Source organism: Anabrus simplex, chromosome 2 (genome assembly GCF_040414725.1).
Source record: "Anabrus simplex isolate iqAnaSimp1 chromosome 2, ASM4041472v1, whole genome shotgun sequence".
Classification (NCBI taxonomy): Eukaryota; Metazoa; Arthropoda; class Insecta; order Orthoptera; family Tettigoniidae; genus Anabrus; species Anabrus simplex.
The window spans coordinates 805,419,605-805,436,638 of record NC_090266.1 but is presented as its reverse complement, the minus strand read 5'-3'; the positions used below and the strand labels follow the sequence as shown (position 1 = coordinate 805,436,638).

The window sequence follows — 17,034 nt, the reverse complement described above, 5'->3', positions numbered from 1 at the left end:
ATTTGTTTATTATTTACTTATTTGTCCAGAACATCTATGTAGCCTGTGAGTTCAGTTTCGTTTAGCTTCTATAGGCGTAATCATGCCGCTTCTTTGAGGCGACTATGCCTGCTTGTCATGGCGGGCACTGCGCTCGCTGTCTCTGCTTCCCAGCGCGCCTAATCCTCGGCACTCCGCTCTGCACTTTCAAATTAATCACCCTGTATAAAGCTAACTTGACGGGTGTTAAAAAGGAGAGGCATATCGTGGGGTAGGACTGCTCATCAGGAATACCATTGCACGCGACGTAGTTCCTGTTAGGCACGTAAATTAGCGAATGATGTGGGTAGATTTGGCAATCGGAGGAATTAGGACGAAAATTGTCTCAGTGTATTCACCATATGAGGGTGCAGATGACGATGAAGTCGACAAGTTTTTTGAAGCGTTGAGTGACATCGTAGTCAAGGTCAACAGCATTGTTAAGATAGTGCTAATCGGATGATTTTAATGCGAGAGTTGAAAATAAAACTGAAGCATACGAAAGGGTAATTGGTAAATGTGGGGATGATATGGAAGCTATTAGGAATAGGAAGCGTTTGCTGGACTTCCGCGCTGGTAAGGGATTAGCAGTTACGAATACATTCTTCAAGCATGAGGTTATTTACCGCTATACATGGAAGGATAGGGGGACCAGATCAAAATAAACTATAACTTAATTGACTTTGAATTCAGGAAATATGTTAGGAATGTGCGAGTTTTCCTAATGTTTCTACATGTATCTGGATAATAAATCATTAGAGTAAGTTTCCATAAACCTGCACATGGAACAGAATGATAGTGGATTATACCCAATATAGGAATATTACAGAGCATTCTACAGTTTTCGACTACACAGATTTTGAGGTATACAAATGTACAATACAAACTTACAGAATATGGTCGCACTCAACATTTAATAAAAATAATTAAAATACGTAAACAATACGTATTTGAGGTTAATAAAACGTGCGATACATACTTATACGGTAGAGTCGTACTTAGCATTTAATAAAAGATATTTAGAATATATTAAACATAATAATTTGCTGGCAGGACCTAGTGTTTACAGTGCACTATGTCTTCTGGTATAGGCTAGAGCAATTTTGTTACTTTCATAGATCTGTCTCTGTCTTATCCTTGGCTTTGACAATATGAAAGTGACTGAGGTATGAGCGATGCTAGTAACGCCATTCCGTATGCAGCCAGTCCCTGCTATGAATGTTGTGAAAATGTTGCTCATAGGGTCGGTTGGTGTATGCATTTCAGTGGGCTTGGCAGACTGATATGTAATAGCAACTCTGGCTCGGTGAGGAAAGCAACGGGAAACTACCTCACTCCTCATTTCCCTAGTACGCCTCTTCAGTGATGCCTAGGCCATCTATGACAGCTGATGGCAGAGCTGTCGAGGATCCCACCAGCGGCATCGCTGACGGACTGAACATACATACATACAATAATTGAATATTTTACAAGAGTTAGGTTATGAGTAGGTTGGCGTACATACGACAACCTGGGCCAATGTGCGGGAGAATCGTGGCAGTAAATTTACCGACAATCTTAAGAGCCTCTTCACGGGGAAAAATTCCAGCATTCCGTCGTTTCTCAAGATCGTGTTTGTCGACGGGACCTTGATGATATGAATATTATTGCACTATACAGGATGATTCTAAAATACTTTTAAAAACTTTGGGGATGACAAGAGGGTAGTCGGTCTTAGGAGATAAAGGATACGTTAGGAATGAACTCGAAAGATGAAGCTGTACGCATAAACCGGCTTCGGTGTGGGGGTCATCTGAGGTGGATGGAGGAGGCTAGGTATAAAAGGTACAGAACTAAGCGAGGCCACAGATCTAGTTACAAATAGAGGATTGTGGTGGCTCTTAATATACTCACAGAGGCTTGAAGACTGAACGCTGAAAGTCATAACAGTCTATAGTGAGGTTGTATGACGTATGAATAACCTTCACACGAGATACGTTCACTTCCTTGCATGTAGCTACTTATTGCGCTGCGTCTGTTCCTCAACAACACACGGTTATACACAATTATACACAACACTAGGCTATTAAGGGGAACACACTGAAGCAATTTACTTTCGAATCTGTCAAGTACAGAGATCACCATCACACCGTCGATTCTGAAAAGTACAGATATCAGCAAGTTCGTACACTGGTTATTCACTCTGCCATCACAAGGCAAGACTGACTACCCTCTCACTCAAGTCGATTCTGACAAGTACAGATATCAACTTACTCTAACCCACACTCTACATTCTCTTACTGTACTTCTCTTACTGTCTCACTGACTGACTGACTGACTGACTTCACCACGGAGTCGAACACTGACTCCACCACGGAGCCCAGCTCTGACTGACTCTCGGCTTGTCAGCTCGATGTATATACTGTTCGACAAACAGTCTAGAAATATCGACTTCTGGAAATGTTCTTGCAACACTAAATGGAACACATCCGAATATCAATCGATCGTCCTACCTCTCGATTGGAGTAGATCAAACTCGAATGTTCGATTACCATTTACAAACACACATGGACACGATTACAACATTCCTAATGTTTCTACATGTATGTGGATAATAAATCATAATAGTAAGTTTCCAAAAACCTCCATACGTAACAGAATGATAGTGGATTATACCCAATATATGAATATTACAGAGTATTCTACAGTTTTCGACTACACAGATTTTGAGGTTATACAAATGTGCAATACATATTTATAGGGTGTAGTCGTACTGAGCAGTTAATGAAAGATAATTAAAATATATTAAACATAATAATTGAATGTTTTACAAGAGTTAGGTTATGAGTAGGTCGACGTACGTACGACAACCTGAGCTAATGTGTGGGAGACTCGTGGCAGAAATTTACTGAAAAGCTTAAGAGCCTCTTCATAGGGCGAAATTCCAGCATTCCGTCGTTTCTTAAGATCGTGTTAGTCGACGGGACCTTAAAGACAGGAACATTATTACACTGTACAGGATGATTCTAAAATAGTTTTACAAACTTTGGGGATGGGTTCCTTACACCAAAAGAAGAAAAAATGCTCTCATAACAAATGCCCCAAAATCCTTCGTTTTCGATTTATTAAAGTTTAAAATATTATTAACGAAAGAACAAGTGTCACAATAATATGTTTTTGACATTGACATTGTCAGCTAGTTAAGAAGTGTTCAATACATAAACTCATGTCAAGTTCTAGAAAACGACCTCCTCTTGCGTTTCGACACGCATACACTCCTCGAATCACGGACTGTCGCACCCCTTCAAATACTCCTTGACGTTTTCGAATTGTTTCGTAGGCTTCCATGTTTCGTCGAAGAAGAGTTTATTCATCCGGTTCGTCAGCTGCATAAACCAATTGTTTAAGGTGCCGTCAGAGATAAATTTCGAAAAGATTGAGGTCGGGGAAACGTGCAGGCCATGGAACCGGTCCTCATCTACTCACCCATCTGTCATAGTATATACCAGCCAGTGCATCTCGAAAAATGAGACTAAAATATGCTGGAACCTCATCGTGCATAAACCACGTGTTTCTTCTTATTTTCAGAGGCTCGTCTTCTAGTAAGTCTCGGAGAGTGTTCTGAATAAAGTCCCTGTAGATAGCACCTGTAAGATGTGCTGGGAGAACGTACAGACCTGGCAGACAGTCATCTACAATTCCGGCCCCCACGTTATTCCTATACTGATGCTGATGTCTAACCTGAACTGTAGCACGAGGATTAAGAACTGCCCATATGTGTTGGTTGTGGAAATTTGGTATTCCATCTCTTCAAAGCGTTTCCTCGTCTTTAAACAAAACTGAAGGGACCGATTGGCAGTTCGTGCAAGAAACCATCGGCAAACGTTCTCCCGTGGTGGGTGATCGGGGCAGGCGAAACGCCCTGCACACCTTGAATGTGATACAAATACAGGAGTTGCTCACGAAATATTCTTAATGCTGTACTTTGAGATGTACCATATGCCACGGCCACTCGTCTTGTGCTGATACCTGGATCTGCTTCGATAGACTGGAGAATGTGTTCTTCCTGGTCAGGCGTAGGACGAGCATCTCTTGGTGGTCCTCGATGAATAGTCTGTGGTGCCACGGATCCTGTCTCAGCAACGTGACGACAAACAGCAGCAAATGTTGGATGATTCGGCTGTCTTCGGTCTGGAAATAACCTCTGATACAGCTGCGCAGACTCTCGTTTATTGCAATTCGCGTGGCCTAATATAAAAATCATGTCTATCTGCTCACGAACGGTTGAAATGAGCACTTTCACTGTAACGTGTACACAACTGAAACACCGAAGACAGGCTGAAAAAAATGGAAGTGGCGTATGGCTTTTAGTATCGGGAGTGTTCGAGGACAAGCTCGGCTCACCAGGTGCAGGGCTTTTGATTTGACGTCCGTATGCGACCTGCGCGTGATGAGGATGAAATAATGATGGAGACGACACATACACCCAGCCCCCGTACCAACGAAATTAACCAATGATGGTTACAATTCCTGACCCCGCCGGGAATCGAACCCGGGTCCCCTGTGACCAAAGGATAAGACAGACTAATTGGTACATATTCAGTTAACTCACTACATGTCCACAAATTACAAATGTAAACAAGTCTCCACGGCAACACATCGCTATCTACGTAGGATACAAAGTGTCAAAGCCTTGTACTGTATGTATGAGTGCATAGATAAATGAAGTTCTTGGGTTCGACCTGGAAAGCCCTTGAACGGAAACTTCATTAATAAATACGTAAATAAAGAAATTAATTAACTAATTGCGCGAAAACGAAACCAAGGATTTTGGGATATATGTTTATATGATTTTTTTCTTGTTTCAGTGTAAGGAACCTGTCCCCAAAGTTTGTAAAAGTATTTTTGAAACACCCTGTATAAAATACATTCAAAGAACAAAATTTAATGCCATACAAGGTAGGTGCAAACTACAGTTAGGAAGATATACTTACTTCACCTCGTAGTGTTGCTGACTCAACAGCTCTACAGACAGAAAGGCAACAGATACATTACGACCATAAGAAATCGCCATTAGTGCTCACTATCAGAAGTGTCCGCCTCCATGGCTAAATGGTTAGCGTGCTGGCCTTTGGTCACAGTGGTCCCGGGTTCGATTCCCGGCAGTGTTGGGAATTTCGCTGGCACAGGGGCTGGGTGTATGTGCCGTCTTCATCATCATTTCATCCCCGTCACGACGCGCAGGTCGTCAAATCAAAAGACCCAAGATACACCTGGCGAGCCGAACTTGTCCTCGAACACTCCTGGCACTAAAAGCCATACGCCATTTCATTTCACTATCAGAAATCGGAATAGTCGGGCCGAGGTTTTAATCTGAAGATGGCTGTCTCCTCTTGACAGGGATTGCTCTATCTAAGAAGAAACAATTTTGCCCTAACTGTCCTTTATATTTTCATTCCTAGTCTCTTGGTATCCGCAGGTGGTGTTACTTTTGTTAGTAGACCATCTGTAGATTAACATAAAAGAACCTAAAATATCCAGAGATGAATTTGATTTAATTTCCCATGTTTTTAGTTCGGCATTTGTTCTGAGGGAAGAAAACCACGTTTATGTTTGCGAACCCTTTCAACTGTAGATTAGAGGAACATGTTGTGAATGTGCGTGCTGTTTTATAGTTTTTGGAAGTTATTTGTGACAGAAGAAGTCCTAGGGAAGTTTAATGTAAAAAGGATCGGATATATTTTCTGCTAAACACACCCTTTCATACGAAATATGTAGAATAAGGAAGTTAGAGTGATACCTCAATCAAGAGTAAAATCATCTCCGTACAGGTGATGAAGGCTCTTCGGTGAGAGGAAGGCCCTAGGTGGGATAGAATGATGAACACTAGCTCGGCCGCCTTCGTCCCTAGAAATTAACCTGGTACTTGGTGTAGGCTGAGTGAACCCCAGGGCCAAGGACCACCACAGAAATGGAAACCTCGTTTCTAAATTTTGCTTATTTCCTTGTGGGGAATGGAACCCACGTCCTTCCGTGTGAACGGAGCTCGCATTATCTCATCGGCTAGACAGTCCCCATGATACTGGACTAACTACAGCGTACTTCAATCGCTGCTGCTTTACCTCCTCTGACTGTAGACCTAATTTGTCTTTCTCAATGTTGCCCGATCCCCTTTGACCTGCGGCTGCACAACAGAATTCCATCATTGGACAGCACTGAAATGCCATTTAATTCGCTCCCTTTTATTTATATATGCCCAATTGTCTAGAATCCCTGGGGGCATAACTTATTGGTAGTTGTCTGTCGATAATGATCTCAGCAACCCTGCCCAAGTGCAGTGAAAATAGCACATTTAAACTAATGTTTCTAAGTCGCTTCAGACAATCTGCATACAATTTTGGTTATTATTATTATTATTATTATTATTATGGTTATTGTTATTATTACCCTATTTCGTGTGTACATACGTTTGTCTATTAATATGCGAAATAATGATTGTATTGGAGTGAACCAATTTAGCGTAATTGAAGTTCCACTCCCAAATACAGAACCTCATATTTTTAGTACCAAGTGTGCCGCCATCACCCCTTACATTAAATTGACGTTTTGACTGTGATTCGTTACCTCACAGGTTATGGTCTAAAACTGAAAGGTGGTACGCCATTTGCAAAGATACTTCTCGAAAGCTCCTTGCCTGACTGCACTTGGGAACATTCTATTCTCGTCTTTCTTGTCTTTCTTCAACGGTCGAGCCAATTATCTTTCATCTAAGAACCGCTCAGCTTCTTCCGCCCCATTTTCCATTAATTGTTATTAGCATTAGGATTATCAAAGTTGATAATTTTACGCGCGGATGTGAAAAGCCACTACTCCCCGCTGACGGAGACTCGGTGATTGCAAGTGACTCTCACAACTATGATGTACTGATTATCTGGATTTAACTGGCTTCATTCCACTTCAGTGTTATCTTCATGTCTCACTCCAAATTCCGGAAGTTATCGCAAGCATTACATGCTATTGGAGGTAACATAACATTCTCGCATGAAACCAAACATGTAACCTTTAGTCCTATCCGTCGGTTGCTAAAACGAGCATCAACATTCCTACCACTTTTTTCTTGGTGTGCTATTCCTTCTTCTACATTGACCCTTTCTGTACGAAGTTTTATTCACCCTTATGGACGCTCAACCCGAAATTTTCTGGATGTTTTGACATTAGACGGAAAACAAAAACATTTACAAAGTTACTGAAAAATCATTGAACGAAAAAATTAATAAATTAGTCTCTCGCCTCTGTCACCGGAACTGAAGAAGTGTGTGTGTGATCAGTTTCAAAAGATTAATTCACAGCAAGCTTGTCTTTACTATGTACAGTATATAAAAGTCAGACTTATCACATTTCCCGACGATTTCTAAAATGATGATAACGATGATGCTTGTTGTTTAAAGGGGCCTAACATCAAAGGTCATCGGCCCCAATTTCTAAAACATCATCCTCCATCATGCTTTACGTTATACCTGCGCGAACGCATGGAGGAAGACAAAAGTCGACAGTGATACGATCATCGTAAGAATACTATAAAGTGATAAATTAAATCGACTGTCGTCTTCATGGGGCAATGTCAGTTGACACCACATTGTGTTAAACAATGGAACCACCGAGCTCGATAGCTGCAGTCACTTAAGTGCGGCCAGTATCCAGTATTCGGGAGATAGTAGGTTCGAACCCCACTGTCAGCAGCCCTGAAAATGGTTTTCCGTGGTTTCCCATTTTCACACCAGGCAAATGCTGGGGCTGTACCTTAATTAAGGCCACGGGCGCTTCCTTCCCACTCCTAGCCCTTCCCTGTCCCATCGTCGCCATAAGACCTATCTGTGTCGGTGCGACGTAAAGCAAGTACCAAAAAAAGAAAACAAAAAAAACAATGGAACCACCGGGCTCGATAGCTGCAGTCGCTTAAGTACGGCCAGTATCCAGTAATCGGGAGATAGAGGGTTCGAACCCTACTGTTGGCAGCCTGGAGATAATATTCCGTTGTTTCCCCATTTTCACACCACAAATGCTGGGACTGTACCCTAATTAAGGCCACGGCCGCTTCCTTCCCATTCCCAGGCCTTTCCTATCCCATCGTCGCCATAACACCTATCTGTGTCGGTGCGACGTAAAGCAAATTGTAAAAAAAAAGAATTGTATTCTTTAACCTACCGAATCCACCTGCTACATTTCAGGTGAGCAACGGTGCCGAGAGACACGGGAATAGCAGAAGTAGAGTTTACTTTCTTCAAATTACATCTTTAGCTTATGACGTTTGGTGCAGGTGTGTCCGCTCGCTTAGTCTTTCTGCTTGACGTCCATGTGCGACCTGCGCGTCTGGGTGTTAGGTGATGATTCATGAAGATGATGATACAGGGAAAGGGTGAAATGCGGTATCGGCACGTAGCCTACTCTGGTCGAAAAACATCAAGGAGTCTGCTGGAGCTTAACGTCCAAATCCGAAGGACGAATCACCATCAACGACGTAATATGCCCTCACTCTATATGAACACTGCGGAAAGGTTTGGAATTGAATCCAGGCTTTTAGCACAAAATCTAATTATTAGAAATTGTATACCGACACCTCGCCTACATTGCCGACCAACATTCTGATGGCGATTTTCTTACTGCCGACGGGACTAGAATCGGCTAGCCACGAGGTCAGACCATATGGACTTGACGCCATGATGTTCATGACCACCAGTGTCAGTATGTAGTGGCGTGTCCAAAGTTATCTTGAAGAATGACTTTGATTTCTTCCTTGGTGTGGGTCTCACTCATTCTTGTCAAGAAAGGATCGGAACTTAGGAGGAGCAGTCCAAATTGCGAAATTCGCGTATTATCAGATTTCAGTCACCCCTTCCCCTCACATATGGATGATCTCAAAATTTCTTTTTAAGTTATGAAGGTGAACTTGATCATGAGTTAACAAGATTCTGGTAGCTGGAGGATATTCAAAATGATCTTAAGGGATCGGAGCATGACATTTGTGAGAGGCATTTCCAGAAAACTACACCACGTGATGCAGATGGACGATTCGTTGTTAATTCTTCCCTTTATGCAGGATCCGAGTAACCTTGGAGAAATCTTACAGGATGCCCTCAACCACTATTATCTTGTAGAGAAGCTCTTTGTAAAGCAATGCGCTCTTGCTGAGGCAAATACAGAATTCATGGCAGAGTATGAAAGACTAAATGACATGGAGGAAAGCAAGCAGATTCATGCCGTACTTAAAGAGTCAAGCACAACTTACTTAAGAGCAGTCTTTGATTGCTCAAGTAAAACTATTAATGATTGTTCTCTTAATGATTTGTTGTTAACAGGAACTACCCTTTAGCAAGACTTGTACTCCGTAGTCCAGTTGACTTCACTACCGATTTAGAGAAGATATACACTAATGTGTTGGTATGCCCGAACCATAGGCACTTTCAGTATTTGTGGCGATCAAATCCCATATACGAGCCAAGAATATTGACGTATGAAATGGAACCAAGTTCCTTCCTTGCAACAAGATGTATACTGCAGCTGTCATATGAAGAAGTAGAAGAAGAAGAAGAAGAAGAATCGTGGATAGCAAATATTGAAGGACGACTTTTTACATGGATGGTGTCCTGACAGGAGCAAGACATTTTTAACGAGGCACGGTTACGGCAAGACTTGGGTCAGTTTCTTTGAATGCTGGATTCCGATTGAGAAAATTCTCTCCAAATCGTCTTGCACTCATAGATGCTGTGCCACTGAGCAGTGGGGAAAGTCAGCTACCATTTTCGTTGGATAAAGAATCTGGTGTGAAGACTGTCGGATTAATTTTGCATCCTACAGCTGGCAAGTTACTTATTGCAGCGAAGGACTTCAATATGATTGTCAAGGGGAATGCTCCAACACAAACGACAGGTGAAATCAACAACTGCTTCAGTGTTTCCCTAAGTTATTTGTCTTAAGATATGTATACAAGAATTGTGGCTTGATAATTCACAATGGGACGACCCACTGACTAATTCGCTAAGGAATGTCTCAGTTAATTGTCTGATATTATGAACACTCAAATAGAACCAACTATATATTTTTAGAATTTTCCGTATATTTAAGGAAATACAAATGGATGCATTTTGTAATGCGAGTGAGAAGGGTTACTGCAGATGTATTTTCCTTAGAATTGTAAACTGTGCTGACAACGTATCTATAAGATTACTGTGTACAGAATCTAGAGTGGCACTCCTAAAGAAAATTACTCTTCCAAGAATAGATCAATGTGCAGCTGCTCCTATGGCCAAACTTGTTAGAAAAATGACGCAAAACTTTAAGCTTGACATTTCCTGCATCTTTTATTGGACGGGCTCAGTGGTGAAGTTAGGTTGATTGTCTTCCCCAACTTTACACCGGAAGGCATTTGTTCTAAACGGTGTATCATGATCCAACAACTGAGTGAGATCAGCTGCATGAGAAATGTAGAATCTTAAGAGAAACCTGCGGATTTAATATCACATGGTTTAAAGGTGAAACCTCTTCAACAATCCACTTTATGGTGGCAAGGTATTCTTTGGTTGAAGAATCAATAAGCAGACTGGATTGAGGAATTCTGTGCCTACTGCAAGGAGTGCATGCCAGAAGAACGAACTAACGTGGACCGGGCGAGTTAGCCGTGCTGTTAGAAACGCGCGGCTGTGAGCTTGCATCCGGGAGACACTGGGTTCGAATCCCACTGCCGGCAGCCCTGAAGATGGTTTACCGTGGTTTCCCACTTTCACACCAGGCAAATGCTGGGGCTGAACCTTAATTAAGGCTACGGCCGCTTCCTTCCCATACCTAGGCCTGCCCTATCCGTCCGTCGCTATAAAGGGCCCTTTACACGCTCAGACTTGTCTGCGCAGACCACGTTTGCAACGACCGTCTGCACATCTGGTCTGCACTGTCCACGCTGCGTTTACACGTTCCGACCATTTGTACAGCTTTCGCACAGTCCTGTCGAGACGAGCAAGGTAGTATTTCCTGACCATGGCCAGATTAAGTAAATTAAATTACAAAGCGGTACTTCTGTCTAGTGTTATTTCGGAAGTTAAAAAGAGGAAGAAATTACAACGTAGAAGGTGGGCAAAAGACTGGCTTCTACAACGTGTTTCGCTTTCGCACGTTAATCTTTTGAAGGAGTTAAAACTGGAAAAAGATGACTGGTTTAACTACCTGAGAATGGACGAAGAGACATTCTTAGTGCTGTTGCAGTATGTCACACCGTATATAAGGAGAGAAGACAGTGTAATGAGAAAATCGATAAGTGCATTTGAAAGACTTGTAGTAACATTGAGGTTTCTGGCAACGGGAAGAAGCTATGCGGACCTTAAATTTTCTGCTATAGTGTCTCCTTCATCGTTAAGCCACTTCATTCCGGAAACATGCCGTGCTATATATGAAGTACTAAGAGAGGAATATTTAAAGGTGAGAATTCTAAGGCATTATTTTGCTTAGCTAAAATAGATTGCGTGTTCCTTCCTCAGCTGCTGGAGTTCCGTAGCTATAAATTGAGTGCATTCATTCATTCATTCATTCATTCATTCATTCATTCATTCATTCATTCATTCATTCATTCATAAATAATAAGGGCTCTCTCTTCAGCCGGTGGTTATCCGTGACAGGGAGAGAAGAGTACCGGTATTTATTGGGTCATGCAAATATGCATGAATACAATTCAATCGTGCAATCATTTATTCATTCATTCATTCATTCATTCATTCATCTATTCATGCAGTTATTCACAATGTGTGTTGTAATTGTAGTATAACTGTACCAGTACAGAATTGTGACATGAAGCACTAACTGAACTCACTAAGTGTTAAGATAGGCCTACATGTTTTCCTAGATCATATAACACTGTTAACATCTAGGACAAAATTAACTAATTAATTAATTAATTAAAATACAATTTAAAGATTGGGTGTAAATAGTTAGTTGACTTAATTTTAATGTTTAATGTCGTAATAGATGAAGAAGTTGTGATAAGGAAATGTTGCGTATCAAAACAACATTTGGATTGCAATCTCTCCTAGTTTCAGGTGATCCGAAATTGGTGGATGGAAGTAATGTATTTTATTCTCTACCAGTTTTAGTGTGATTAAGTTAATGTATTCATGTGCAATCAAAAAATAAGTGGTATTGCTGGATTTATTAATTAATTAATACATGGTAGTAGGAACAACGTGAAACCATAATTGTAAATTGTAAAAAGTATAATATAATGGAAATAATATAAACATAAAGCAAAAGGAAAATCGCATTCTAACTGATTAAAATGTACTGTTTTCATTTGGATCAAATGTTTGCACAAACTGGGCCACGATGTTGCTGTTTTCAGGTCCTCTATTTGATAATTCTTGGAAACGTATTTGATCTCGAAACAGAGTAGTCCCCTGAGGTTGCTGCATATGAGGCCTAAACTGTCCAGAAGTATTGTGATCTTCTAGTGCGGTTAGTCTCGTGTATCTGCTAAGATTTTTAAGCTGTGCCTCGAAGAAAACTTCGCTAATGATCTTTTCTGCATATATTCGTTGAGTTGGATCTAAGCACCTCAACTTCTCAGCATACACTTTACCGACAGCATCGGTGCCGTCTTCTTTTTCTAGTTGATTTAATTTCGCAACTACTACCGATAGTGGATCTTCTTTCATTGGTCTTTTTCTCGACCTTCTGATGGTTACACCCTTAGATGTTGATGGTGTGGTAATGCATGAGGAAGAAGATCCTGGGGTAGAAATTCCTTCCAACGTACTGCATTCTTCTGGGTCCAATTCCGGTTCCTTCCTTTGATCCTCACTTTCTTCTGAATCATCTGGAGGCGGAACCTCTTGCATATCCTGCAGGAAATAGGCACATAATTAATATGTTATTATACGAATGAAAATAATATATAAGTAAAGCAAAGTCATCTCTGCACAGACCATGAAGGCCCTCGGAGGAGTGGAAGGTTGAAGGCTACCACACTATCCGTAACCTCGGCACTTGGTGGGATAGAGTGGTCAGCTCTACACCCGGCCACCTTTGCCACCAGAAATTAACCCCTTAACTTGATCTGACGCTTAAAGGCATCAACAGCTGTCACACGCGTATTGTGTTGATACCTTTAGGCGTTTTTCTAATTCCAAATGTATTCATTCGTATGCTGTAGGTGTCTGGCTATTTTTAATCACTTCTACCATAGGTATACTAGCGTTAAGGGGTTAACCTGGTACGCATTTTTGTTGTAGGCTAAGCGTACTTCTGGCCGGCCCCGCGGTGTAGGGGTAGCGTGTCTGCCCATTGTCCGGATGCCCCGGGTTCGATTCCCGGCCAGGTATGAAGTTTTTAACCTGCACCTGAGGGCTGGTCCGAGGTCCACTCAGCCTACGTGATTACAACCGAGGAGCTATTTGACGGTGATATGGCGACCCGGTGAAGAAAGCCAACATTAACGGCTGTCGTGCTGACCACACGACACCTCGTAATCTGCAGGCCCACGGGCTGAGCAGCTGTCGGTTGGTAGGCCAAAGGTCTTTCAAGGTTGTAAGGCCACGGTATTTTTCTCAGTGAATCTCAGGGCCATGTGCACCTCCGGAAGTGGAAGTCTCGTTTCTTACATTTTTGGCTTCCTGACGGGGAACCGAACCCGCGTCCCTCCGGTCGGGCCGAGTACACCTTCATCGCCTCAGCTAGACAGTCCCTCAATAAAAATAAAATGAAGTTCAAGCAAATTAAAAGATTGGTTTTTAAGTAGTTAGCATATTACACATTTTCCTACAGAATTAACAGTTACCACTGTATTGTATAGCGAATTTCAAGATAACGTTTGCCTGAAAATGTGTTTGTGTTTTTATTTCTAGTTTCCAAAGTCCGAGGAGGACTGGAGGCTCATTGCAAAGGATTTTGAAGAAAAATGGAATTTTCCACATGCACTGGGAGCCGTAGATGGAAAGCATGTACGGATTATTCCTCCAGCTAATAGCGGTTCATTCTATTTTAACTACAAAGGTTATCACAGCCTCGTTTTATTGGGTATAGTCAATGCTAACTATGAATTCATACTGGTTGATTTTGGTGGCAATGGTCGTATATCGGATGGAGGTGTCCTGGAATATACGGAGTTCTACAGAAGGCTAATAAGTAATAAGCTGAACGTTCCCAAACATGCGACATGTGAGGATCTACCGTTTGTTTTCATCGGAGATGAAGCGTTTTCCCTGCGAGAGAACTTTATGAAACCATTCAGGCAGAAGAATTTGACAGAGGACAGACGTGTTTACAACTACTTCTTATCACGAGCTCGAAGAGTTGTGGAAAACGCGTTTGGAATTTTAAGTGCTAGATTCAGGATTTTCCATACTGCAATCTCCTTGAAACCAGATAACATAGATGCCGTTGTAATGGCATGTTGTGTGTTGCATAATTTCTTGCGACGAAAGTGTGCTTCATCTTACATTACTGCAGCAGATCTGGAAGGATCTACTACCGAGGATAATCCTCTTGTAGGGTTGCGGATAGGGCACAACAGGAATTGTTCATTAGATCCTAAATCCGTTCGAGAAATGTTCGTTTCGTATTTCAGAGTAACAAGTACAACTTAATGGTTTTCAGTTTTCGCTGTGTTTTGAAATGAAAAAGACTTCACAAATATTTTGATGGTTGTGCAGTAGACAACATTGATTACCTTACACTGTACTGATGTGTACAACTGTATATTTGTTCGTAACTACATTGTATTAATTAAAAGAGTATATTGCAACTACACTGGCTGTTTAACTTACCGTTTGTTGTGCTGGTTCGTCCATGTTGGAGATCGATGGCCGAGGCAGTTCTTGATCTTGTAGAAAGGACAGCATATCAAAGTACCACAATGTTGGAGTATATACTTCATCACTTCCGGCTCCTGAGCGCTTTGAGTGCTGAACTTTCTTTAACTCCCTTCTGTACGCACTCCGAAGATTGTTAATTTTCTTCACAACCATTTCACGGTCCGCACTGATTTCCACTTCTTTAAGTTTAGAAACTAATACATCATATGCCGCGTTTTTTTTATTCCGGTCACTGTATTCTTTGCACTTGATTTTCCAAACACTTGGCAATGATTTATAGAGTTCTATGAATTCAGTCATAAATGTACGAGTACAATTACGCGAATCTTGAGTAAACTCACTCATAGCTGTTCTTGTATTGAGAGCAAACACTAGGCTACAGTACAACACTACACACACGCTCCCAGACGAAGGACTGTGCTATCTGTCTGCAGCGTTGTCTGCGTAAGCTTTACACGCTCAGACTTGTCTGCGCGTGGTCTGTGTTAATTCAAACTCCGCCAGACTTTGCACAGGCCGAACACAGACCGCAGTTCAGACCAAAATTCCGGTCGGTGATTCATTTACACGCAACGACTTGTCTGCACAAACAAGGTCTGTACAGACAGATCTGTGTAAATGTCTGAGCGTGTAAAGGGCCCTTTTAAGACCTATCTGTGTCGGTGTGACGTAAAACAAATAGAAAAAAAAAAAACCTATCTGTGTCGGTGTGACGTAAAACAAATAGAAAAAAAAAAAAAAAAAAAGTAGCACTATTGCAGCTGAAAGCTTGATAAGCCTAACATTAACAGACTGTTATAACATATTGAGCGCTTTGCAGTACTAAGGGCTAGTTTCACTAACCATTGCTCCATTGCTAAAAACCTTCTAGCGTGGCGGTAGTTAACACGTTGTTAAGATGTTAACGTTGCGTTATGGAAATCGCATTTCACAGAACATTACAATAAGCTCGTTAATGAACGTGGAGTCAGAGGCCCTTTATTTTAACGATCTAGTCAGCAGTAATGAAATGGCGTATGGCTTTTAGTATCCGAGGACATGTTCGGCTCGCCAGGTGCAGGTCTTTTGATTTGACACCCGTAGGCGACCTGCGCGTCGTGATGAGGATGAAATGATGATGAAGACGAAACATACACCCAGCCCCCGTGCCAGCGAAATTAACCAATGGTGGTTAAAATTCCCGACCCTGCCAGGAATCGAACCCGGGACCCATCTGACCAAAGGCCAGCACGCTAACCATTTAGCCATGGAGCTGTGTGTAGCACTAACATTAATTCGTTCTTCTGAACGGTGACGGACAGAATGTTATTCATTTGTCTCCTTTAACTTGGACTCTTGTGTGCGCGTAATAAGAGGCCTCATTGAAATTGAACATTTTTGGCGATACGACGGTATAGTAAATTAGACTACGCACTGAAGAAAATTATAATGGAAGGTGGCTGGAAGTAAATGTGTTCGGGGCAGTAATTTTACTTCGCTGGAGAAAGAGATTATTGTCAATTTACTTTCTAAATATCGGGAAGGGTGTTGGTTAAAGAATGTATAATAATAATAATATTAATAATAATAATAATAATAATAATAATAATAATAATAATAATAATAAGAATAATGATTGGGCCGATGACCTCGATGTTAGGCCTCTTTAAACAACAAGCATCATCATCATCATCATCATCATCAATAATAATAATAATAATAATATTGGTTTTATGTCCCGCTAATTACTTTTGACGGTTTTTGAAGACGTCGAGTTGTCGGAATTTTGTCCCGCATGAGTTCTTTTACGTGCAAGTAAGTCTAGCGACACGAGGCTGACGTATTTGAGCAACTTCATAAACCACAGGACTGAGCCGGGATCGAACTTGCGAAGTTGGGGTTAGAAGACCAGTGCCTCAACCGGCTGAGCCACTCAACTCGGCAATGTAAAAAAAAAAGACATATGGTATATCCGTAAATGAAAAAGAAAAGGCTTGGAAAAAGTTAGCAACTGAGTTCAATAGTCATTCGAATGTTATCACGCTGAGTTGAAGCGGTGCAAGACCAGCATCTAAAGATGACTTCGAAGATTATTGCATTAATAATAATAATAATAATAATAATAATAATAATAATAATAATAATAATAATAATAATAATAATAATAATAATAATAAAAATAATAATAATAATAATAATAATCGTACGG

General features: G+C 41.3%; 1 protein-coding gene across 1 annotated transcript; it reads left to right on the top strand.

Moving 5' to 3' along the window:
* The first annotated feature begins 9,010 nt into the window (after positions 1-9,010).
* On the top strand, positions 9,011-14,618 carry LOC137498615 (putative nuclease HARBI1). Its single transcript, XM_068226476.1, has 2 exons — positions 9,011-9,256; positions 13,878-14,618. The coding sequence occupies exons 1-2, from the start codon at positions 9,011-9,013 to the stop codon at positions 14,616-14,618; spliced, it is 987 nt and encodes a 328-aa protein (XP_068082577.1).
* Positions 14,619-17,034: the final 2,416 nt, after the last annotated feature.